The following is a 23,826-nucleotide window of genomic DNA, read 5'->3' as shown; positions in this document are numbered from 1 at the left end:
CACCCCCCACTGTGAGTATCGGGACTGTTGGTTGGGTGGCTGATGGATATCCCGGGCCGGTCCAGTCGTCCAATCCCGTGGTCTGTCTCAGCTCTCCAGGGACATGGCTGAGATGAGCTGCTCCACCTTGTAGGCCAGACGCTGTTTCTTAGCCTGCTCGTCCTGCTCCAGGGCCATGGTGATCTGGGAGGGGGGGGGTGACAAGACAACAACATGCTTTACTGTCATTCCTAGCACACTCAAACCAGGAAGTCAGCCTACTGTGAACCCAGGACAACAACATGCTTCAGTGTCACACTCAACACAGGGAAGACATACAGATGTATTGAGGAATGTGTTGTCTGTGGTCTGTTTACAGTATTATGTGTTGAGGAAGTTGACATTTGTGATTTGGCTTTTCTTAAATGCCCCTGAGGGAATACATGAAGTTGTATTGACTTAACATAATGCCCATTGTATGTCAACTGGCTTAGAGTATGCTTTGTTGGATGGGTGGGATCATGTGTGATTGATATTTCCTGACTATAACATTAAAGAGGAAATAGAATTGTCTCTGTCAGAGAGAGTGGCACAATAACGGAGGAATCCAACTGGTGTTATGCCCTGTCTTGTTCTTTTGTCCCTCTGTAAACGTGGGCATTTGTCAAGCTGTTCAACGTGGAATCCGACAGGGTCTCCTCTCTGCTGTCTGTGGTGTCACACAGAGTCACAACACGCTGTATGCACGCCAGGGTGACAACGCGGCAGCCGGGCGGTGCTTTTTCATGTGCTCATATCAAACAGGAGAAACAATACCCAATAAGATCACTGGTACGTGTTATGCCACACAGTGAGTGGATATAAAGTGACATTGATTAAAGCTGCGGACTAATGCTAATGCCGCACAGCTCTCCCCTTTCTACATGACCGACATGGACTGTATGTGATTGTGAGCAGTGGGCAAGGAAAGGCGTCGAGTTGAAAACATTATGGGGACATTAACGAAGACTAGTTTCTCTTAAGGTCTGTACATAGCTCCAGCAGCCTGTCCCATAGTACACTACCTGCCTCCCTGCCTGTTGTCTCCCTCATCTGCCTAAGTGCTCTTAGAGCTGGCAGAGCAGAGCCCAGCGGAGCCTCTCCTCCTCATCCCCCCTCTCCCCCTCATACCAATCTATTATGAATCTGTTGTGCTGTATGCAGGCACAGCTCCTTCCTTCCTTCCTTCCTTCCCTCCCTCCCTCCCTCCCTCCCTCCCTCCCTCCCTCCCTCCCTCCCTCCCTCCCTCCCTCCCTCCCTCCCTCCCTCCCTCCCTCCCTCCCTCCCTCCCTCCGCCATCACCAAAATCCATTTAGCACTGCGCTAACCCGCTAGAGGGGCCACACAGGGAGCCAGGCATGGAACAAACAACTGATGACGGCCAACGATAAGGGCCTTAGCACTGTGCTCAGGAGAGAGAGCTAGAGAAGAGGAGAGACAGAGAGAGTGCATGAGTGCGAGTGTGTGTGTGTGTGTGTGTGTGTGTGTGTGTGTGTGTGTGTGTGTGTGTGTGTGTGTGTGTGTGTGTGTGTGTGTGTGTGTGTGTGTGTGTGTGTGTGTGTGTGTGTGTGTGTGTGTGTGGCTGTGTCTGTGAGAGAGAAAGAAAGCTAGAGGTGGGGGAAGAGCGTGGGATAAAAGAAAAGGAAACAAAGTGGGAAGAAAGTGCGAGAAAGAGAGTGGGAGTAAAAGAGGTGGTCTCTGAGAGGTAAAAAGAGAGAGGAGAAGTGAACACTAGCTCCTAGCGGCAGCAGCTTCAAGCTCTTAGGGCAGGTGGGGAAGAAGAGAGAGACGAGAGAAACACAGAGGAGAGAGTGAAAGAGAGAGAGATAGATGGAATAGAAAGGGAGAGAGAAGAGGGAATAGGCTCCTCGTCTTGTGAATGGGGCCTCAATGAGGGCAGACTAATGGCTCCCAGAAGAGGTGCTGACATTACAGCCGGAATGTCTCCATTACAGAAGCTTTTCTCTCTCTCTCTCGTTCTCCCCCATCTCTTCTTTGTCGCACTCTCCCATCCCTCTCCCTAATTTTCTCCCAAATTTTCTCTCTCCATTTTTCTCTCTCTCTTTGCCCTCTCTCTCTCTCTCGTTCTCTTTCTTTCCCTCAACCCCCCCCCTCTCCACGTCTTGATTCTGCTCAAGAGAGCCACAGAGAAAGAAAGAGAGAGCGAGCGAGAGAGAGCGAGAACAGGGCTGTGTTCCTTCACACCACTCAGGGGATGGAGTAGCATGCTGGGCTGCTTGTACAGCCGCTGTTCCTGTCTCTCCTCCACATATCATCCACCCACAACTCTCATTGGCCCAGGACATATGGCACTTAGGATAGGTTGTGTGACTTGGCCGTGGCGGCGAGGGGGGGGGGGGTATGGTTCTTTGTGACGAATACCATCAGATCAGAGAAGCTCTTGGCATCTCTGAAAGTTTTTGAAACACTCTAAATGAGTTAGGAATGCCCATGAACTAGACTAGACTTGACTGAAGAGGAGAGTTGATAAGGTTGTAGCATGGCCTCCCCTGTTAAAAGAATGGCAATTATTGCAGTGTGTCACGACTCACCTCCTCGCTGTATTTGGAGACATAGGAGTAGATCTCGTTGAGAGCACTGAGCATGTTAAACTCAGTGGAGTGGAGCCTGGCCTGCTCTGCCAGGTAGGCATTCATGTCCTGGTCACTGATGGCCGGCAGACGGTTAATGTCTGCGTAGTACCTGCAGGCACACACAGGGGGCGACACTCAGTTTCAACATGCAGAGCTGAAACAACCCACACCAGAATTCTTTACCGGAATGTTAAGCCTCGTCATAGAGTACATCACAGGAGGCTGCTGAGGGGAGGACGGTTCATAATAATGGCTGGAAAGCAGGGAATGGAATGACATCAACCACATGGAAACCACGTGTTTGATGTCATTCAACTTATTGCGCTCCGACCATCACCACGAGCCCGTCCTCCCCAATTAAGGTGCCACCAACCTCCTGTGGAGTACATATGTGAAAAAGTGTGTGAACCCTTTGGAATTACCTGGATTTCTGCATGAATTGGTCATAAAATTTGATCTGACCTTCATCTGGGTCACAACAATAGACAAACAAAGTCTGTTTAAACTATTAACACACAAACTATACGTTTTCATGTCTTTAATGAACACAATGTAAATCTTCACAGTGCAGGGTGGGAAAAGTATGTGAACCCTTGGAAGTAATAACTGATTGACCCTTCTTTGCCAGCAACAAGCTCAACCAAATGTTTTCTGTGGAACGGTCAAGAGGAATTTTAGACCATTCCTCTTCACAAAACTCTTTCAGTTCAGCAATATTCTTGGGATGTCTGGTGTGAACCGCTCTCTTGAGGTCATGCCACTGTAACGGCTTTCCTCCCGGGAAGGAGAGGAGGACCAAAATGCAGCGTGGTTATTGTTAAGCATCTTTAATAAAGACGAAAACACTATACAAATACAAAATAGAGACAGGAAACAACCACCCACAAAATACCCAAAGAATATGGCTGCCTAAATATGGTTCCCAATCAGAGACAACGATAAACACCTGCCTCTGATTGAGAACCACTCCAGGCAACCATAGACTTACCTAGAACACTCAACTGAACACAACCCCATAAATCTACAAAACCCCTAGATAAGACAAAACACATGAATCACCCATGCCACACCCTGGCATAACCAAAATAATAAAGAAAACACAGAATACTAAGGCCAGGGCGTGACAGCCACAGCATCTCAATCTGGTTGAGGTCAGGATGTATTTTCTTCTGTTGTTGATTTACTTCTGTGTTTTGGGTCATTGTCCAGTTGCATCACCCAACTTCTGTTGAGCTTCAATTGGCGGACAGATGACCTTTTTCAGGAGAATGGAAGGCTTAGATAAACTTAAGAATTAGTTTTTCCGTTGATAATAGCAAGCTGTCCAGGCCCTGAGGCAACAAAGCAGCCCCAAACCATGATGCTCCCTCCACCAGACTTTACAGTTGGGATGAGGTTTTGATGTTGGTGTGCTGTGCCTTTTTTTCTCCACACATAGTGTTGTGTGCTCCTTCCTTTCATCTGTCCACAGGATATTTTTTCCAGTAGCGCTGTGGAACATCCAGGTGGACTTTTGCAAACTTCAGACGTGCAGCAATGTTTTTGTTGGAGAGTAGTGGCTACTTCCGTGGTTTCCTCCCATGAACACCATTCTTGTTTAGTGTTTTACGTATCGTAGACTCGCCAACAGAGATGTTAGCATGTTCCAGAGATTTCTGTAAGTCTTTAGCTGACACTCTAGGATTCTTCTTAACCTCCTTGAGCATTCTGCGGTGTGCTCTTGCAGGCATCTTTCCCTTACGGCCACTCCTAGAGTAGCAACAGTGCTGAACTTTCTCCATTTATCGCCAATTTGTCTTACCGTGGACTGATGAACATCAAGGCTTTAGAGATACTTTTGTAACCCTTTCCAGTTTTATGCAAGTTAATCTTAGGTCTTCTGAGATCTTTTTTGTTTGAGGCATGGTTCACATCAGGCAATGCTTCTTGTGAACAGCAAACTCAAATGTGTGTTTTTTTATAGGGCTAGGCAGCTCTAACCAACATCTCCAATCTCATCTCATTGATTGGACTCCAGGTTAGCTGACTCTTGACTCCAATTAGGTTTTGGGGAAGTCATTTTTTCCAACCTACACTGTGAATGTTTAAATTATGGATTCAATATACACAAGAAAAATACAATCATTTGTGTGTTATTAGTATATGTATACTGTGTTTGTCTATTGTTGCGATTTAGATGAAGATCAGATCAAATTTGATGACCAATTGATGCAGAAATCCAGGTAATTCCAGAGGGTTCACATACTTTTTCTTGCCACTGTATATGGCCAATATACCACGGATAAAGGCTGAACAGCCCTAGCCGTGGTATATTGGCCATATACCACACCCCCTCAGGCCATATTGCAAGTATATCCAGGACCAAAATAGTTTGTGCGGTAAGAAAACAAGGAAATATAATTCTTTGTGTATATTTTGTCTCACTCACCTCTCCACCCAGCTCTTGTAGTTGGGGATGTCTTTAGCGTACAGCAGCTTGTTGGAGGGGGAGTCCTTGCCCAGGCGGTGCTCTGACGTGGAGCAGGAGTCCATGAAGGTCTGGGCCACCACAGACAGACAGGCGTCCGTGATGCTGCTCTTGTGGATGTCAAACACAAACTGAGGGTTCTTGATCACGTTTACCCAGAAGCGCAGGGGGAGGCTGAGTGAGTGAGTGAGTGAGTGAGAGAGAGAGAGAGAGAGAGAGAGAGAGAGAGAGAGAGAGAGAGAGAGAGAGAGAGAGAGAGAGAGAGAGAGAGAGAGAGAGAGAGAGAGAGAGAGAGAGAGAGAGAGAGAGAGAGAGAGAGAGAGAGAGAGAGAGAGAGAGAGAGAGAGAGAGAGAGAGAGAGAGAGAGAGAGAGAGAGAGAGAGAGAGAGAGAGAGAGAGAGAGAGGGGAGAGAGAGAGAGAGAGAGAGAGAGAGAGAGAGAGAGAGAGAGAGAGAGAGAGAGAGAGAGAGAGAGAGAGAGAGAGAGAGAGAGAGAGAGAGAGAGAGAGAGAGAGAGAGAGAGAGAGAGAGAGAGAGAGAGAGAGAGAGAGAGAGAGAGAGAGAGAGAGAGAGAGAGAGAGGGCACAGGAATGAGTCAGTCAGAATTCCCTTTCAGTGTTGTTCTTCACTCTCTGGGTCATGAAAGCACTGAGTCAGAATCCACTAACTATCAGTACCGTATTTCTCTCCTATTTCTGGGTCACTAAAGTGCTGGCTTCAGGGAGGAGCTTCAGGCTCTTAACTCCAGACAGGCAGAATCCAGTACTGTTATATCTGGGAAAGTTTCTTACCGATGACTCAGTGTATCATCCTCTGACTGATACCCATCACATCCTACATTATACATCCTATTGATGAATCCTATCATTCCTACTCTACATCCTCCAGGTTCCTCACCAGTTGCTCTTCCACGTGTGGCGGACATCTTGGTCGTGGATGCCGTGTTTGTCCGCCTGCTCGTCCAGGAAGTCAAACATGTATTTGATGGCGAGGGGCAGGGCGCTACCCCGGTGGACGGTACTGAACAACGTCTCAAACAGGTCGTCCACAAACTTCTGCAGTGTACCCTGGGTAAAAACAATGGACACACCAGGTCAGACATACATAAACTCACTCAATAATAACTGATTTCCTAAATTAATAGGCAATAACCTAAGCAGATGAAAGTCTCTCATTCACCACTGGATCCAAAATGCAGGATTGTACCACCAGTCACTTAGTACAATTTATGTCAAACAAAACCACTGTGACTGAAAGTAAACTACTGTAGTATAATTGAAATATGGAGGGACAATGCCTGTTACATAAATAAGTTTGTAAGCTGGGTGTTACCTTGGTGGCCAGCAGCCTGGTCAGGTATATCTCGGAGACCATCTTGCTGCCGCGGTCTCCCTCCTTCTGGTCTCCATGCTCGTGGTTCTTGACAAGGTGCCACACTTTGACCCCACTCTCAAGGTCAGGGGTTATCATAGGGGCACGGGAACGCAGACTGTCTGGACTACCTGTGTACCGGAAGGACGAGTCTAGAGAGAGAGAAAGAGAGAGCGAAAAAGGGTAGGAGAGAGAGACGGAGGGAGAGAGGGAGATAAATTAGACACTTTAAATGAGCCACTGCGTTCCTAGTTCTGTGCCCTATTCCCTTGTCCTGTTCAGCAACACACACGCAAGATGGCGACCGACAGACAGGGATGCTCTGCTTCTAGCTCCTGAGCAACATTGCTGTATTTGTTTTTTTTGTGTGTGTTATTTCTTACATTATTAGAGAGAGATGATATTACATACAGCCAGAAATAAGTTTCGGATGTCAGAGCGGCGGTAACTCACCAGCATTATGACCAGGAATACTACTTTCCCGAATTGGATTCTTTGTTCGTACTCCCCAGGGCAATTGAACTTATCCCAGAGGCTGCTCCAAGACTACGCCGGCGGAGAAGAGGTATATATTACTCGGCAATGTTCAGTCTCTGGACAATAAAGTAGACGAGCTGAGGGCGAGGATCTCCTTCCAGAGAGACATCAGGGATTGTAACATACTCTGTTTCACGGAATCATGGCTCTCTCTAGATATACTGTCCCTGTCCATACAGCCATACAGATTCTCAGTGCATCGCGCAGACAGGAATAAAGAACTCTCCGGGAAGAAGGAAGGCGGGGGTGTATGTTTCATGATTAACTACTCATTGTGTGATTGTGATAACGTACAGACACTCAAATCCTTTTGTTCACCCGGCCTAGAATACCTCACAATCAAATGCCGACCGTATTACCTCCCAAGAGAATTCTCTTCGGTTATAGTCACAGCAATATATATTCCACCTCAAGCCGATACCACGACGGCCCTCAAGGAACTACACTGGACTTTGTGCAAACTGGAAACCACATATTCTGAAGCCTCATATATTGTATTTAGGGATTTTAACAAAGCAAATTTGAGGAAAATGCTACCGAAGTTCTATCAACAGATTGACTGTAATACTTGAGCTGCTTAAACACTCAACCACTGCTACTCCAACTTCCCGGGTAGCCTCTGAGAATAACATTGACGTATACACTGACATGGTGACTGAGTTCATCAGGAAGTGTATAGGGGATGAAGTTCCCATGGTGACTGTTAAAACCTACGCAAATCAGAAACTGTGGATAAATGGCAGCATTCGAGCAAGGTGACTGGGAATATGGTTGAATACAAACAGTGTAGTTATTCCCTCCATAAGGCAATCAAACAGGCAAAATGTCAGTACGGAGACAAAGTGGAGTCAACGGCTCAGACATGAGATGTATGTGGCAGGGTCTACAGACAATCATGGACTACAAAGGGAAAACCAGCCACGTCGTGAACACCGTCGTCATGCTCCCGGACAAGCTAAACACCTTCTTCACCCGCTTTGAGGAGAACACAGTGCCACCGATGCGGGCTCTCTGTGGGCTCTCATTCTCTGTGGCCAACGTGAGTAAGACATTTAAGCGTGTTAACCCTCGCAGGGCTGCCGGCCCAGACACGTCCTCAGAACATGCGCAGACCAGCTAGCTAGAGTGTTAACGGACATATTCAATCCCTCCCTATCCCAGCCTGCTGTCCCCACTTGCTTCAAGATCTCCACCATTGTTCCTGTACCCCAAAAGCAAAGGTAACTGAAGTAAATGACTATCGCCCGTAACATTCACTTCTGTCATCATGAAGTTCTTTGAGAGGCTAGTTAATGATCCTATCACCTCCACCTTACCGGCCACCTTAGACCCACTTCAATTTGCATACTGCCCCCATAGATCCACAGACGATGCAATCGCCATCACACTGCACACTGCCCTATCCCATCTGGACAAGAGGAATACTTATGTAAGAATGATGTTCATTGACTATAGCTCAGCCTTCAACAACATAGTACCCTCCAAGCTCATCATTAAGCTCAGGGGCCCTGGTTCTGAACACAGCCCTGTGCAACTGCGTCCTGGACTTCCGGACTCGCCTCCCCCCAGGTGGTGAAGATAGGAAACAACACCACTTTGCTGATCCTCTACACAGGGGCTCCATAAGGGGGTGTGCTCAGCCCCCTCCTGTACTCCCTGTTCATCCATGACTGCGTGGCCACACATGCCTCAGTCATCAAGTTTGCAGACAACACAACAGTAGTAGGCCTGATTACCAACAATGATGAGACAGCCTACAGGGAGGAGATGAGGGCCCTGGTGGAGTGGTGCCAGGAAAATAACCTCTCCCTCAACGTCAACAAAACGATGGGGCTGATCGTGGACTTCAGGAAACAGCAGAGAGAGCACGCCCCTATCGACATCAACGCGAGAAGGTGAAAAGCTTCAAGTTCCTCTGCGTACACATCACCGACGATCTGAAATGGTCCACCAACACAGACAGTGTGGTGAAGAAGGCGCAACAGCACCTCTTCAACCTCAGGAGGCTGAATACATTTGGCGTGGCCCCTAAGACCCTCACAAACTTTGACAGATGCACAATTAAGAGCATCCTGTCGGGCTGTATCACCGCCTGGTACGGGAACTGCACTGCCCGCAATTGAAGGGCTCTCCAGAGGGTGGTGCGGTCTACCTAACGCTTCACCGGGGGCACACTGCCTTCCCTCCAGGACACCTACAGCACCCGGTGTCACAAGAAAGCGAAAAATATCATCAAGGACATCAACCAGCCGAGTCTTGGCCTGTTCACAACGCTACCATCCAGAAGGCAAGGTCAGTACAGGTGCATCAAAGCTGGGACCGAGACTGAAAAACAGCTTCTATCTCAAGGCCATCAGACTGTTAAATAGCCATCACTAGCCAGCTACCACCCTATACCTTAGAGGCTGCTGCCCAATATACATAGACATGGAATGATTGGTCACTTTAATAATGGAACACTAGTCACTTTAATCAAGTTTACATAATGTTTACATACTGCTTTGCTCATCTCATATGTATATACTGTATATATGCTACTCTGACATTGCTCATCCTAATATTTATATATTTCCATTCTTTTACTTCAGATTTGTGTGTATTGTGTGTATTGTTGTGAATTGTTAGATATTACTGACTGCACTGTCAGAGCTAGGAACACAAGCATTTCCCTACACCCGCAATAACATCTGCATGTGACCAATAAAACTAGATTTGATATTCCCCCCAACACACACACACACTGAACCTCCTCCTGTCTAATTTGCCCTTCTCCTCTGTAGTCTCATTACAAAGCTTAAAACCCCTAGTCCCTTGTTCCTCTTTAACCTTTCTGTAAAGTAAATTGCAGCGTTGGATCATTTCATATTAGCTTGGCAGAAGTGTGATGAAGGAAGGGGAATAAATAGGTCTCTGTCTGTCTGTTCGTCCGTCCGTCCAGCTCAATACATGTCTGTTGGCCCTCTGGATAGCAGGAGCAGCACCCTCTCACTCGACTAAACGGATGAAAGGAGCCATGCACCAATAATATTTCATTAAGTCCAGAGAGTGTGGGAGTGGTGGAGGGGCAGCTGCCAGCCCAGTGCCCCCCCTCCCTCTCTTTCATATCATCTCTCTCTCGCTCTCTTTCCTTCATGTTATCCCTCTCTTTCATATCATCTCTCTCTCGCTCTCTTTCCTTCATATTATCCCTCTCTTTCATATCATCTCTCTCTCGCTCTCTTTCCTTCATATTATCCCTCTCTTTCATATCATCTCTCTCACTCTCTTTCCTTCATATTATCCCTCTCTTTCATATCATCTCTCTCTCTCTCTCACTCTCTTTCCTTCATATTATCCCTCTCTTTCATATCATCTCTCTCTCGCTCTCTTTCCTTCATATTATCCCTCTCTTTCATATCATCTCTCTCTCTCTCACTCTCTTTCCTTCATATTATCCCTCTCTTTCATATCATCTCTCTCTCTCTCTCTCTCACTCTCTTTCCTTCATATTATCCCTCTCTTTCATATCATCTCTCTCTCGCTCTCTTTCCTTCATATTATCCCTCTCTTTCATATCATCTCTCTCTCTCTCTCTCTCACTCTCTTTCCTTCATATTATCCCTCTCTTTCATATCATCTCTCTCTCTCTCTCTCTTTCTCTCTTTCCTTCATATTATCCCTCTCTTTCATATCATCTCTCTCTCACTCTCTTTCCTTCATATTATCCCTCTCTTTCATATCATCTCTCTCTCGCTCTCTTTCCTTCATATTATCCCTCTCTTTCATATCATCTCTCTCACTCTCTTTCCTTCATATTATCCCTCTCTTTCATATCATCTCTCTCTCTCTCTCACTCTCTTTCCTTCATATTATCCCTCTCTTTCATATCATCTCTCTCTCGCTCTCTTTCCTTCATATTATCCCTCTCTTTCATATCATCTCTCTCTCGCTCTCTTTCCTTCATATTATCCCTCTCTTTCATATCATCTCTCTCTCTCTCTCACTCTCTTTCCTTCATATTATCCCTCTCTTTCATATCATCTCTCTCTCGCTCTCTTTCCTTCATATTATCCCTCTCTTTCATATCATCTCTCTCTCTCTCACTCTCTTTCCTTCATATTATCCCTCTCTTTCATATCATCTCTCTCTCGCTCTCTTTCCTTCATATTATCCCTCTCTTTCATATCATCTCTCTCACTCTCTTTCCTTCATATTATCCCTCTCTTTCATATCATCTCTCTCTCGCTCTTTCCTTCATATTATCCCTCTCTTTCATATCATCTCTCTCTCTCTCTCACTCTCTTTCCTTCATATTATCCCTCTCTTTCATATCATCTCTCTCTCGCTCTCTTTCCTTCATATTATCCCTCTCTTTCATATCATCTCTCTCTCTCTCACTCTCTTTCCTTCATATTATCCCTCTCTTTCATATCATCTCTCTCTCGCTCTTTCCTTCATATTATCCCTCTCTCTTTCATATCATCTCTCTCTCTCTCTCACTCTCTTTCCTTCATATTATCCCTCTCTTTCATATCATCTCTCTCTCTCTCACTCTCTTTCCTTCATATTATCCCTCTCTTTCATATCATCTCTCTTTCTCTCTCTCTCACTCTCTTTCCTTCATATTATCCCTCTCTTTCATATCATCTCTCTCTCTCTCACTCTCTTTCCTTCATATTATCCCTCTCTTTCATATCATCTCTCTCTCGCTCTCTTTCCTTCATATTATCCCTCTCTTTCATATCATCTCTCTCTCTCTCACTCTCTTTCCTTCATATTATCCCTCTCTTTCATATCATCTCTCTCTCTCTCACTCTCTTTCCTTCATATTATCCCTCTCTTTCATATCATCTCTCTCTCGCTCTCTTTCCTTCATATTATCCCTCTCTTTCATATCATCTCTCTCTCTCTCTCTCGCTCTTTCCTTCATATTATCCCTCTCTTTCATATCATCTCTCTCTCTCTCTCACTCTCTTTCCTTCATATTATCCCTCTCTTTCATATCATCTCTCTCTCTCTCACTCTCTTTCCTTCATATTATCCCTCTCTTTCATATCATCTCTCTCTCTCTCTCTCTCTTTCCTTCATATTATCCCTCTTTCTTTCATATCATCTCTCTCACTCTCCTTCATATTATCCCTCTTTCCTTCATCTTATCCCTCTCTTTCCTATCATCTCTCTCTATTTCATATCTCTCTTTCCTTCCTTCATTATCCCTCTCTTTCATATCATCTCTCTCTCTCACTCTCTTTCCTTCATATTATCCCTCTCTTTCATATCATCTCTCTCTCTCTCACTCTCTTTCCTTCATATTATCCCTCTCTTTCATATCATCTCTCTCTCTCACTCTCTTTCCTTCATATTATCCCTCTCTTTCATATCATCTCTCTCTCTCTCACTCTCTTTCCTTCATATTATCCCTCTCTTTCATATCATCTCTCTCTCTCTCACTCTCTTTCCTTCATATTATCCCTCTCTTTCATATCATCTCTCTCTCTCTCACTCTCTTTCCTTCATATTATCCCTCTCTTTCATATCATCTCTCTCTCTCTCACTCTCTTTCCTTCATATTATCCCTCTCTTTCATATCATCTCTCTCTCTCTCTCACTCTCTTTCCTTCATATTATCCCTCTCTTTCATATCATCTCTCTCTCTCTCACTCTCTTTCCTTCATATTATCCCTCTCTTTCATATCATCTCTCTCTCTCACTCTCTTTCCTTCATATTATCCCTCTCTTTCATATCATCTCTCTCTCGCTCTCTTTCCTTCATATTATCCCTCTCTTTTTCATATCATCTCTCTCTCTCTCTCTCTTTCCTTCATATTATCCCTCTCTTTCATATCATCTCTCTCTCTCTCACTCTCTTTCCTTCATATTATCCCTCTCTTTCATATCATCTCTCTCTCTCTCACTCTCTTTCCTTCATATTATCCCTCTCTTTCATATCATCTCTCTCTCTCTCACTCTCTTTCCTTCATATTATCCCTCTCTTTCATATCATCTCTCTCTCGCTCTCTTTCCTTCATATTATCCCTCTCTTTCATATCATCTCTCTCTCTCTCTCTTTCCTTCATATTATCCCTCTCTTTCATATCATCTCTCTCTCTCTCACTCTCTTTCCTTCATATTATCCCTCTCTTTCATATCATCTCTCTCTCTCTCTCTCTCTCACTCTCTTTCCTTCATATTATCCCTCTCTTTCATATCATCTCTCTCTCGCTCTCTTTCCTTCATATTATCCCTCTCTTTCATATCATCTCTCTCTCTCTCTTTTCCTTCATATTATCCCTCTCTTTCATATCATCTCTCTCTCTCTCACTCTCTTTCCTTCATATTATCCCTCTCTTTCATATCATCTCTCTCTCTCTCTCACTCTCTTTCCTTCATATTATCCCTCTCTTTCATATCATCTCTCTCTCTCTCACTCTCTTTCCTTCATATTATCCCTCTCTTTCATATCATCTCTCTCTCGCTCTCTTTCCTTCATATTATCCCTCTCTTTCATATCATCTCTCTCTCTCTCTCACTCTCTTTCCTTCATATTATCCCTCTCTTTCATATCATCTCTCTCTCTCTCACTCTCTTTCCTTCATATTATCCCTCTCTTTCATATCATCTATCTCGCTCTCTTTCCTTCATATTATCCCTCTCTTTCATATCATCTCTCTCACTCTCTTTCCTTCATATTATCCCTCTCTTTCATATCATCTCTCTCTCTCTCTCTCACTCTCTTTCCTTCATATTATCCCTCTCTTTCATATCATCTCTCTCTCGCTCTCTTTCCTTCATATTATCCCTCTCTTTCATATCATCTCTCTCTCTCTCTCACTCTCTTTCCTTCATATTATCCCTCTCTTTCATATCATCTCTCTCTCGCTCTCTTTCCTTCATATTATCCCTCTCTTTCATATCATCTCTCTCTCGCTCTTTCCTTCATATTATCCCTCTCTTTCATATCATCTCTCTCTCTCTCTCACTCTCTTTCCTTCATATTATCCCTCTCTTTCATATCATCTCTCTCTCTCTCACTCTCTTTCCTTCATATTATCCCTCTCTTTCATATCATCTCTCTTTCTCTCTCTCTCACTCTCTTTCCTTCATATTATCCCTCTCTTTCATATCATCTCTCTCTCTCTCACTCTCTTTCCTTCATATTATCCCTCTCTTTCATATCATCTCTCTCTCTCTCTCTCTCTTTCCTTCATATTATCCCTCTCTTTCATATCATCTCTCTCTCTCTCACTCTCTTTCCTTCATATTATCCCTCTCTTTCATATCATCTCTCTCTCTCTCTCTCTCTTTCCTTCATATTATCCCTCTCTTTCATATCATCTCTCTCTCGCTCTCTTTCCTTCATATTATCCTCTCTTTCATATCATCTCTCTCTCTCTCTCATATTATCCCTCTCTTTCATATCATCTCTCTCTCTTCCTCTCTTTCCTTCATATTATCCCTCTCTTCTATCATCTCTCTCTCTCTCACTCTTTTCCTTCATATTATCCCTCTCTTTCATATCATCTCTCTCTCTCTCACTCTCTTTCCTTCATATTATCCCTCTCTTTCATATCATCTCTCTCTCTCTCACTCTCTTTCCTTCATATTATCCCTCTCTTTCATATCATCTCTCTCTCGCTCTCTTTCCTTCATATTATCCCTCTATTTCATATCATCTCTCTCTCTCTCACTCTCTTTCCTTCATATTATCCCTCTCTTTCATATCATCTCTCTCTCTCTCACTCTCTTTCCTTCATATTATCCCTCTCTTTCATATCATCTCTCTCTCTCTCTCTTTCCTTCATATTATCCCTCTCTTTCATATCATCTCTCTCTCGCTCTCTCTTTCCTTCATATTATCCCTCTCTTTCATATCATCTCTCTCTCTCTCACTCTCTTTCCTTCATATTATCCCTCTCTTTCATATCATCTCTCTCTCTCTCACTCTCTTTCCTTCATATTATCCCTCTCTTTCATATCATCTCTCTCTCTCTCTCACTCTCTTTCCTTCATATTATCCCTCTCTTTCATATCATCTCTCTCTCTCTCACTCTCTTTCCTTCATATTATCCCTCTCTTTCATATCATCTCTCTCTCTCTCTCACTCTCTTTCCTTCATATTATCCCTCTCTTTCATATCATCTCTCTCTCTCTCTCTCTTTCCTTCATATTATCCCTCTCTTTCATATCATCTCTCTCTCGCTCTCTTTCCTTCATATTATCCCTCTCTTTCATATCATCTCTCTCTCGCTCTCTTTCCTTCATATTATCCCTCTCTTTCATATCATCTCTCTCTCTCTCTCTTTCCTTCATATTATCCCTCTCTTTCATATCATCTCTCTCTCTCTCACTCTCTTTCCTTCATATTATCCCTCTCTTTCATATCATCTCTCTCTCTCTCTCACTCTCTTTCCTTCATATTATCCCTCTCTTTCATATCATCTCTCTCTCTCTCACTCTCTTTCCTTCATATTATCCCTCTCTTTCATATCATCTCTCTCTCGCTCTCTTTCCTTCATATTATCCCTCTCTTTCATATCATCTCTCTCTCTCTCTCTTTCCTTCATATTATCCCTCTCTTTCATATCATCTCTCTCTCTCTCACTCTCTTTCCTTCATATTATCCCTCTCTTTCATATCATCTCTCTCTCTCTCTCTCTCTCACTCTCTTTCCTTCATATTATCCCTCTCTTTCATATCATCTCTCTCTCGCTCTCTTTCCTTCATATTATCCCTCTCTTTCATATCATCTCTCTCTCTCTCTTTTCCTTCATATTATCCCTCTCTTTCATATCATCTCTCTCTCTCTCACTCTCTTTCCTTCATATTATCCCTCTCTTTCATATCATCTCTCTCTCTCTCTCACTCTCTTTCCTTCATATTATCCCTCTCTTTCATATCATCTCTCTCTCTCTCACTCTCTTTCCTTCATATTATCCCTCTCTTTCATATCATCTCTCTCTCGCTCTCTTTCCTTCATATTATCCCTCTCTTTCATATCATCTCTCTCTCTCTCTCACTCTTTTCCTTCATATTATCCCTCTCTTTCATATCATCTCTCTCTCTCTCTCACTCTCTTTCCTTCATATTATCCCTCTCTTTCATATCATCTCTCTCTCGCTCTCTTTCCTTCATATTATCCCTCTCTTTCATATCATCTCTCTCACTCTCTTTCCTTCATATTATCCCTCTCTTTCATATCATCTCTCTCTCTCTCTCTCACTCTCTTTCCTTCATATTATCCCTCTCTTTCATATCATCTCTCTCTCGCTCTCTTTCCTTCATATTATCCCTCTCTTTCATATCATCTCTCTCTCTCTCTCACTCTCTTTCCTTCATATTATCCCTCTCTTTCATATCATCTCTCTCTCGCTCTCTTTCCTTCATATTATCCCTCTCTTTCATATCATCTCTCTCTCTCTCTCTCTCTCTTTTCCTTCATATTATCCCTCTCTTTCATATCATCTCTCTCTCGCTCTCTTTCCTTCATATTATCCCTCTCTTTCATATCATCTCTCTCTCTCTCTCACTCTCTTTCCTTCATATTATCCCTCTCTTTCATATCATCTCTCTCTCTCTCTCACTCTCTTTCCTTCATATTATCCCTCTCTTTCATATCATCTCTCTCTCTCTCTCTCTCTCACTCTCTTTCCTTCATATTATCCCTCTCTTTCATATCATCTCTCTCTCGCTCTCTTTCCTTCATATTATCCCTCTCTTTCATATCATCTCTCTCTCTCTCTCACTCTCTTTCCTTCATATTATCCCTCTCTTTCATATCATCTCTCTCTCTCTCTCTCTCTCTCCTTCATATTATCCCTCTCTTTCATATCATCTCTCTCTCTCTCTTCTCTTTCCTTCATATTATCCCTCTCTTTCATATCATCTCTCTCTCTCTCTCACTCTCTTTCCTTCATATTATCCCTCTCTTTCATATCATCTCTCTCTCTCTCTCACTCTCTTTCCTTCATATTATCCCTCTCTTTCATATCATCTCTCTCTCTCTCTCACTCTCTTTCCTTCATATTATCCCTCTCTTTCATATCATCTCTCTCTCTCTCACTCTCTTTCCTTCATATTATCCCTCTCTTTCATATCATCTCTCTCTCTCTCTCACTCTCTTTCCTTCATATTATCCCTCTCTTTCATATCATCTCTCTCTCGCTCTCTTTCCTTCATATTATCCCTCTCTTTCATATCATCTCTCTCTCTCTCTCACTCTCTTTCCTTCATATCATCTCTCTCTCCCTCTCTTTCATATCATCTCTCTCTCCCTCTCTTTCATATCATCTCTCTCTCTCTCTCACTCTCTTTCCTTCATATTATCCCTCTCTTTCATATCATCTCTCTCTCTCTCTCTCTCACTCTCTTTCCTTCATATTATCCCTCTCTTTCATATCATCTCTCTCTCGCTCTCTTTCCTTCATATTATCCCTCTCTTTCATATCATCTCTCTCTCTCTCTCACTCTCTTTCCTTCATATTATCCCTCTCTTTCATATCATCTCTCTCTCTCTCTCACTCTCTTTCCTTCATATCATCTCTCTCTCCCTCTCTTTCATATCATCTCTCTCTCTCTCTCACTCTCTTTCCTTCATATTATCCCTCTCTTTCATATCATCTCTCTCTCTCACTCTCTTTCCTTCATATTATCCCTCTCTTTCATATCATCTCTCTCTCTCTCTCTTTCCTTCATATCATCTCTCTCTCCCTCTCTCTTTCCTTCATATCATCTCTCTCTCTCTCTCTCTCTTTCCTTTATATCATCTCTCTCTCTCTCTCTCTTTCCTTCATATCATCTCTCTCTCTCTCTTTCCTTCATATCATCTCTCTCTCCCTCTCTCTTTCCTTCATATCATCTCTCTCTCTCTCTCTTTCCTTCATATCATCTCTCTCTCTCTCTCTCTCTCTTTCCTTCATATCATCTCTCTCTCTCTCTCTCTCTCTCTTTCCTTCATATCATCTCTCTCTCTCTCTCTCTTTCCTTCATATCATCTCTCTCTCCCTCTCTCTTTCCTTCATATCATCTCTCTCTCTCTCTCTCTTTCCTTCATATCATCTCTCTCTCTCTCTCTCTCTCTTTCCTTCATATCATCTCTCTCTCTCTCTCTCTTTCCTTCATATCATCTCTCTCTCTCTCTCTCTTTCCTTCATATCATCTCTCTCTCTCTCTCTCTTTCCTTCATATCATCTCTCTCTCTCTCTCTCTTTCCTTCATATCATCTCTCTCTCTCTCTCTTTCCTTCATATCATCTCTCTCTCCCTCTCTTTCATATCATCTCTCTCTCTCTCTCTCTTTCCTTCATATCATCTCTCTCTCCCTCTCTTTCATATCATCTCTCTCTCTCTCTCTCTTTCCTTCATATCATCTCTCTCTCGCTCTCCCTCTCTTTCATATCATCTCTCTCTCACTCTCTTTCCTTCATATTATCCCTCTCTCTGAATAGAGGTGCGAGAGAGAAATCCATATTTATGTTTTATTTATTTTCCCTTTTGTACTTTAACTATTTGCACATTGTTACAACACTGTATACAGACATAATATGACATTTGAAACGTCTCTATTCCTTTAACTTTTTTGTGTACTGTTTTCTGTTAATTTTTTATTGTTTATTTCACCTTTGTTTATGATCTATTTTGCTTTGTCAATATAAACATATGTTACCCATGCCAATAAAGCCCTTTTGAATTGACAGAGACACAGAGACGTGGCTCTCCTGGGTTCCTCTTAAAAGGAAGTATAATTGTCTCTTTCCTGCTGTCACCACATTGAAAGGGTCCTAATCAATGCATCAAATGATCTCTAATATGTAAAGCACTCCAGCCATCTTCTTTCCCTCATTCCTTTGACACTAAGGAATGGCACTCTTCTCCTCCTCCTCTTCTTCGCCAGTGTTCTTACTTAGCAGTTCTTTCCTGCCCAGTGGCCGGTGAGTGTGTGTGTGTGTGTGTGTGTGTGTGTGTGTGTGTGTGTGTGTGTGTGTGTGTGTGTGTGTGTGTGTGTGTGTGTGTGTGTGTGTGTGTGTGTGTGTGTGTGTGTGTGTGTGTGTGTGTGTGTGTGTGAGGTCTGGAGGGGCTCTCTATCATTGTCAGATCCCTCTCACCTGTCTTCAAAGGGCAGTGTGGGACAACAAAGCCTCAGAGCTCTACAGCGACTTACAGCACTAAGTGGTCTTTTCTAAAGAGCAGCAGCAGCGAGAAGGGTCTCTAGGGTGGCCACTGGGGACCTTTGAGACTGGCGGGGGGCGGGGGGGTCTGTCAGCCCCTGTGTGTGTCTCTCTCTGTGTGTGCGAGTGGGGTGGATTGAGGTCTCAAATCCCATTTTAAGCCACTGGCAGGTCCTTGCCCCTCTCTCTCACTACTCCTTCCTCTCCAGGGGGGCAGACCTCTCCCTCCTATCTTCAGCTCAGTAACCACTGCACCAGACTTCACACTCCCGGGGGTGGGTGTGAGGGTAGCAGGGGTGTGTGTGTGTGTGTGAGGTAGGTTGTGAGGCATCAGGGGGGAGTGTGTAGCGGGTTACTCAGGGCCGGGAGGGTGCTGGAACGGTAAATTGAGGCGGGATGCTAAATGCTGAATGTTAAATTGATATGAATCAATCAGACGGGTGTCGGGGCACATCTGTGCCCGCTGTGCCAGGCTTTGATTGATTGGGGACTGGGCTGGAGCCAGAGGAGGACAGGTTGTTTTTTGATGCAGCATCGTACAAAACACACACACACACACACACACACACACACACACACACACACACACACACACACACACACACACACACACACACACACACACACACACACACACACACACACACACACACACACACACACACACACACACACACACACACACACACACACACACACACACACACACACACTCATTGCTATTTAATGACTTTGGTCAAATATTCAGATTTAAGCAGTATGTTGTTCAGGATGGAATACTGTTTAATACTGTATGCATTACCAGTCACTGAACCACACTGAGACTAACATAATGTGTTAGTGTCCTTTAGATCATTCAGGTTGGCAATTCATCTCCAGATCCTCTGTTTCAGTCATTACAGAGTAATACTTATTTACTACATTAGAGCATAATACTGCTTTTGTTGGTTATGTAGTCATTACTCCTGTATCTCGCAGTCTCTCTGCAGTACATTCTTAATGTGGCCGTGTTAATGAGGAGCTGGCAATGCTTTCTCGGACATCGTAAACGTCACCATCTTTATGAATTAGAGAGAGTCCTATAGGACTTTTATTGCGCATTGCAAATGACACATTAACTATCCTCATTGTTTGTCTGACACTGTCCAGGGCTAATTTCCAATATACTGGTGGTTTTGTGATTGGCAAATGGGGACTTAGTAAATAGGAAAGGAGAGGGATGATGGTGTTACTGGCCCAATTGGTCATCGCTCCAGGCGACAGAAAACAACCTATGGGGGTTCTCATCCAATCCCAGCCCTGATAATTGGCCAACCGTGTTCCGTTTTCACTTTCTATTGGTGTGAAGTATCATTCACAGTGAATAATTAGCCAATCACATGCTGCCGTTGGGGTTGGGCATGGAACCAGATGGGAGGCCCTGTGGCTCACCCCTGTGACTGTCACCTGTGTGTGTGTGTGTGTGTGTGTGTGTGTGTGTGTGTGTGTGTGTGTGTGTGTGTGTGTGTGTGTGTGTGTGTGTGTGTGTGTGTGTGTGTGTGTGTGTGTGTGTGTGTGTGTGTGTGTGTGTGTGTGACGGACCATTACACTCTGGCTCCAGGCTCAGTCTGGCATCCTCATTATTATACTTGATGGTAAAACCAAACACCTCTCTCCTTGTCTCCCATCGGGCCCTCTCTACTCTCCCCCTCTCTTTCTCTCCCCCTCTCTTCCTCTCCATCCCTCTACCACCCCTGCAGGTTCTGGGCTGTGAGGTAAACGGCAGTAAACACCATCGGGAGGAGATAGTAGGGTAAGCAATGGCTCCGCAGCAAAGCATTAGACGCTCCAAACAGAGCTGGTCTCTGAACAAAATGTCTACAAACTCATCTGAAAGGCTAACAACATGTATATCAGGTGTGCTCACACCCAAAGGCTTAGACACGGAACACTTTGACCTACGACCCTCTCTTCCTCATCCTGTGTTACTATTTATGTTGATGTTGTTTGTTTGAAATGGTCCCATGGCTTGAGGAGCGAAGTACAGTACCTACCATGGAGATCTATGTTCAACGTTCTATGTTCTATGTGCTCACCATATCTGCTGATGGAGGACCGGGAGATGCTGGCTGACGGGGGGATGTTGTAGGAAGAAGTCTGTTTGGGCACCAGAGCCACCACACAGCGGTCAGACACCTGCAACAACACAACAGAGAACATTGTGATAAAAGAACGTGCTCAATCACTGACAGGCGTGCTGCTCGCGGACGACACGTTGTCCGTATGCAGTACACATTGATCCGCAACCCTGGTTTAGCACCCTCCGCCCCTTTCCAAGAGATATGAACACGTGCTCACACCGACGCCATGACACAGCATCTCCTTCCTCTCCTTCTCCTTGAATCCCTCCCTCCCTGTACTCTGTCACATTCTCCCCATTCAACCTCCTGTCATCTCTAACGCCTCGTGGGCTCTCTCTGCAGAGCGTCTCTCTGTACGAAACGACTCAGATGCCTCTGTGATGAGATGATCCGCATCGCCATTCCCATCACTCCCCAGCCATTAGGGAAATAAGGAGAGGTGAGAAGGGAAGGGGAGGCGGGAGTGGGCAGAAAGCCAGAGTTAAAGCAATGTGGAGTGAGGGCTTCCCACTGGCATGTCTAGAAAACAACCTCCCCCGCCTCACTGTCATCGCAGCATCTCAGAGGGTGGGGGGGGTACGGGCAGAGAGAGAGGAAAATAAATTAAGCCATAACAGTGATGGAAAAAGAGAGAAAGAGCGAAAGTGGAGGGTTTGTCCAAAAACGGAAGGGAAATTGATGATAAGAAAGAAAGATATTGAGAGTGACAGGGAACAATGGCACAGTGGAAGAGTCAGCCCGCCAATCCGGCTCTATTGCCTACAGTATTCCTACAAAGATTGCTTTTGATCTCAACTACACGGGGTACGGCAGGAGGATGAGCTCTCTCCACATGAAAGAGTCTTATAGGACACCTTTACCATACTGTACATGCCAGGACCACTCTGACTACCTCTCTGTCTTTGTCTGTGGACGACACATTGTTGACTCTGTCCAAAGTCTCTCCGAGCCACAGCCATAAAAGTCAGTGTTCTACACCATTCCACATTCTACTGTCATTTACTCTACATTTCATTGCCAATCACAGCTGGGAGGGTGTGTTTGCGTGCACTCTTTCAATCTGGATAGACAAAATATTGCACATAAATATACAAAACCACTGTTTTTCCTTTTTGAGAACCAAAATACCAAAGCCCTCTGTGGCATGTCCAGCCAACCCAGTGAAGGGAATTGAGTTTTCAGAGTGAAAGAACAAGAAGGACAAGCAACCAACAGTGTGACATCACCAAGCAGCGACGGGCTGAATGAAAACCTCCTATATGACATGAAAACAAGGTTTGAGCGAAATAATCTGTCCCCCGACCTCTCCTCACTGTTAGCCTCTCTAAAGCTTCAGCTGGGTCACCTCTCTCTTCTCTCCTCTCCTCACTGTTAGCCTCTCGAAAGCTTCAGCTGGGTCACCTCTCCTCCTCTCTCCTCACTGTTAGCCTCTCTAAAGCTTCAGCTGGGTCACCTCTCCTCCTCTCTCCTCACTGTTAGCCTCTCTAAAGCTTCAGCTGGGTCACCTCTCTCTTCTCTCCTCTCCTCACTGTTAGCCTCTCTAAAGCTTCAGCTGGGTCACCTCTCTCTTCTCTCCTCTCCTCACTGTTAGCCTCTCTAAAGCTTCAGCTGGGTCACCTCTCTCTTCTCTCCTCTCCTCACTGTTAGCCTCTCTAAAGCTTCAGCTGGGTCACCTCTCTCTTCTCTCCTCTCCTCACTGTTAGCCTCTCTAAAGCTTCAGCTGGGTCACCTCTCTCTTCTCTCCTCTCCTCACTGTTAGCCTCTCTAAAGCTTCAGCTGGGTCACCTCTCTCTTCTCTCCTCTCCTCACTGTTAGCCTCTCTAAAGCTTCAGCGGGGTTACCTCTCCTCTTCTCTCCTCTCCTCACTGTTAGCCTCTCTAAAGCTTCAGCTGGGTCACCTCTCTCTTCTCTCCTCTCCTCACTGTTAGCCTCTCTAAAGCTTCAGCTGGGTCACCTCTCTCTCCTCTCCTCACTGTTAGCCTCTCTAAAGCTTCAGCTGGGTCACCTCTCTCTTCTCTCCTCTCCTCACTGTTAGCCTCTCTAAAGCTTCAGCTGGGTCACCTCTCTCTCCTCTTCTCTCCTCACTGTTAGCCTCTCTAAAGCTTCAGCTGGGTCACCTCTCCTCTTCTCTCCTCACTGTTAGCCTCTCTAAAGCTTCAGCTGGGTCACCTCTCTCTTCTCTCCTCTCCTCACTGTTAGCCTCTCTAAAGCTTCAGCTGGGTCACCTCTCTCTTCTCTCCTCTCCTCACTGTTAGCCTCTCTAAAGCTTCAGCTGGGTCACCTCTCTCTTCTCTCCTCACTGTTAGCCTCTCTAAAGCTTCAGCTGGGTCACCTCTCTCTTCTCTCCTCTCCTCACTGTTAGCCTCTCTAAAGCTTCAGCTGGGTCATCTCTCTCTTCTCTCCTCTCCTCACTGTTAGCCTCTCTAAAGCTTCAGCTGGGTCACCTCTCTCTCCTCTCCTCTCCTCACTGTTAGCCTCTCTAAAGCTTCAGCTGGGTCACCTCTCTCTTCTCTCCTCTCCTCACTGTTAGCCTCTCTAAAGCTTCAGCTGGGTCACCTCTCTCTCCTCTCCTCTCCTC

At 44.7% G+C, this 23,826-nt stretch overlaps 1 protein-coding gene across 1 annotated transcript in view; it reads right to left on the bottom strand.

The window, feature by feature from the left end:
* Positions 1-9: 9 nt before the first annotated feature.
* LOC124045985 (plexin-A2-like) overlaps positions 10-23,826 on the bottom strand; it is a 349,620-nt gene continuing 325,803 nt past the window's right edge. The window contains exons 27-32 of the mRNA XM_046365864.1: positions 21,204-21,303; positions 6,411-6,601; positions 5,976-6,145; positions 5,041-5,253; positions 2,571-2,721; positions 10-183 (exon numbers count right to left, since the gene is read on the bottom strand). Coding sequence (XP_046221820.1) covers positions 88-183; positions 2,571-2,721; positions 5,041-5,253; positions 5,976-6,145; positions 6,411-6,601; positions 21,204-21,303 — 921 coding nt within the window. The 3' untranslated portion in view covers positions 10-87. The remainder of the gene's footprint in view (positions 184-2,570; positions 2,722-5,040; positions 5,254-5,975; positions 6,146-6,410; positions 6,602-21,203; positions 21,304-23,826) is intronic.

This window comes from Oncorhynchus gorbuscha, linkage group LG10, assembly GCF_021184085.1.
Source record: "Oncorhynchus gorbuscha isolate QuinsamMale2020 ecotype Even-year linkage group LG10, OgorEven_v1.0, whole genome shotgun sequence".
NCBI classification, from domain to species: Eukaryota; Metazoa; Chordata; class Actinopteri; order Salmoniformes; family Salmonidae; genus Oncorhynchus; species Oncorhynchus gorbuscha.
The sequence above is the reverse complement of the archived record's forward strand: the minus strand, read 5'-3'. Positions and strand labels throughout refer to the sequence as shown.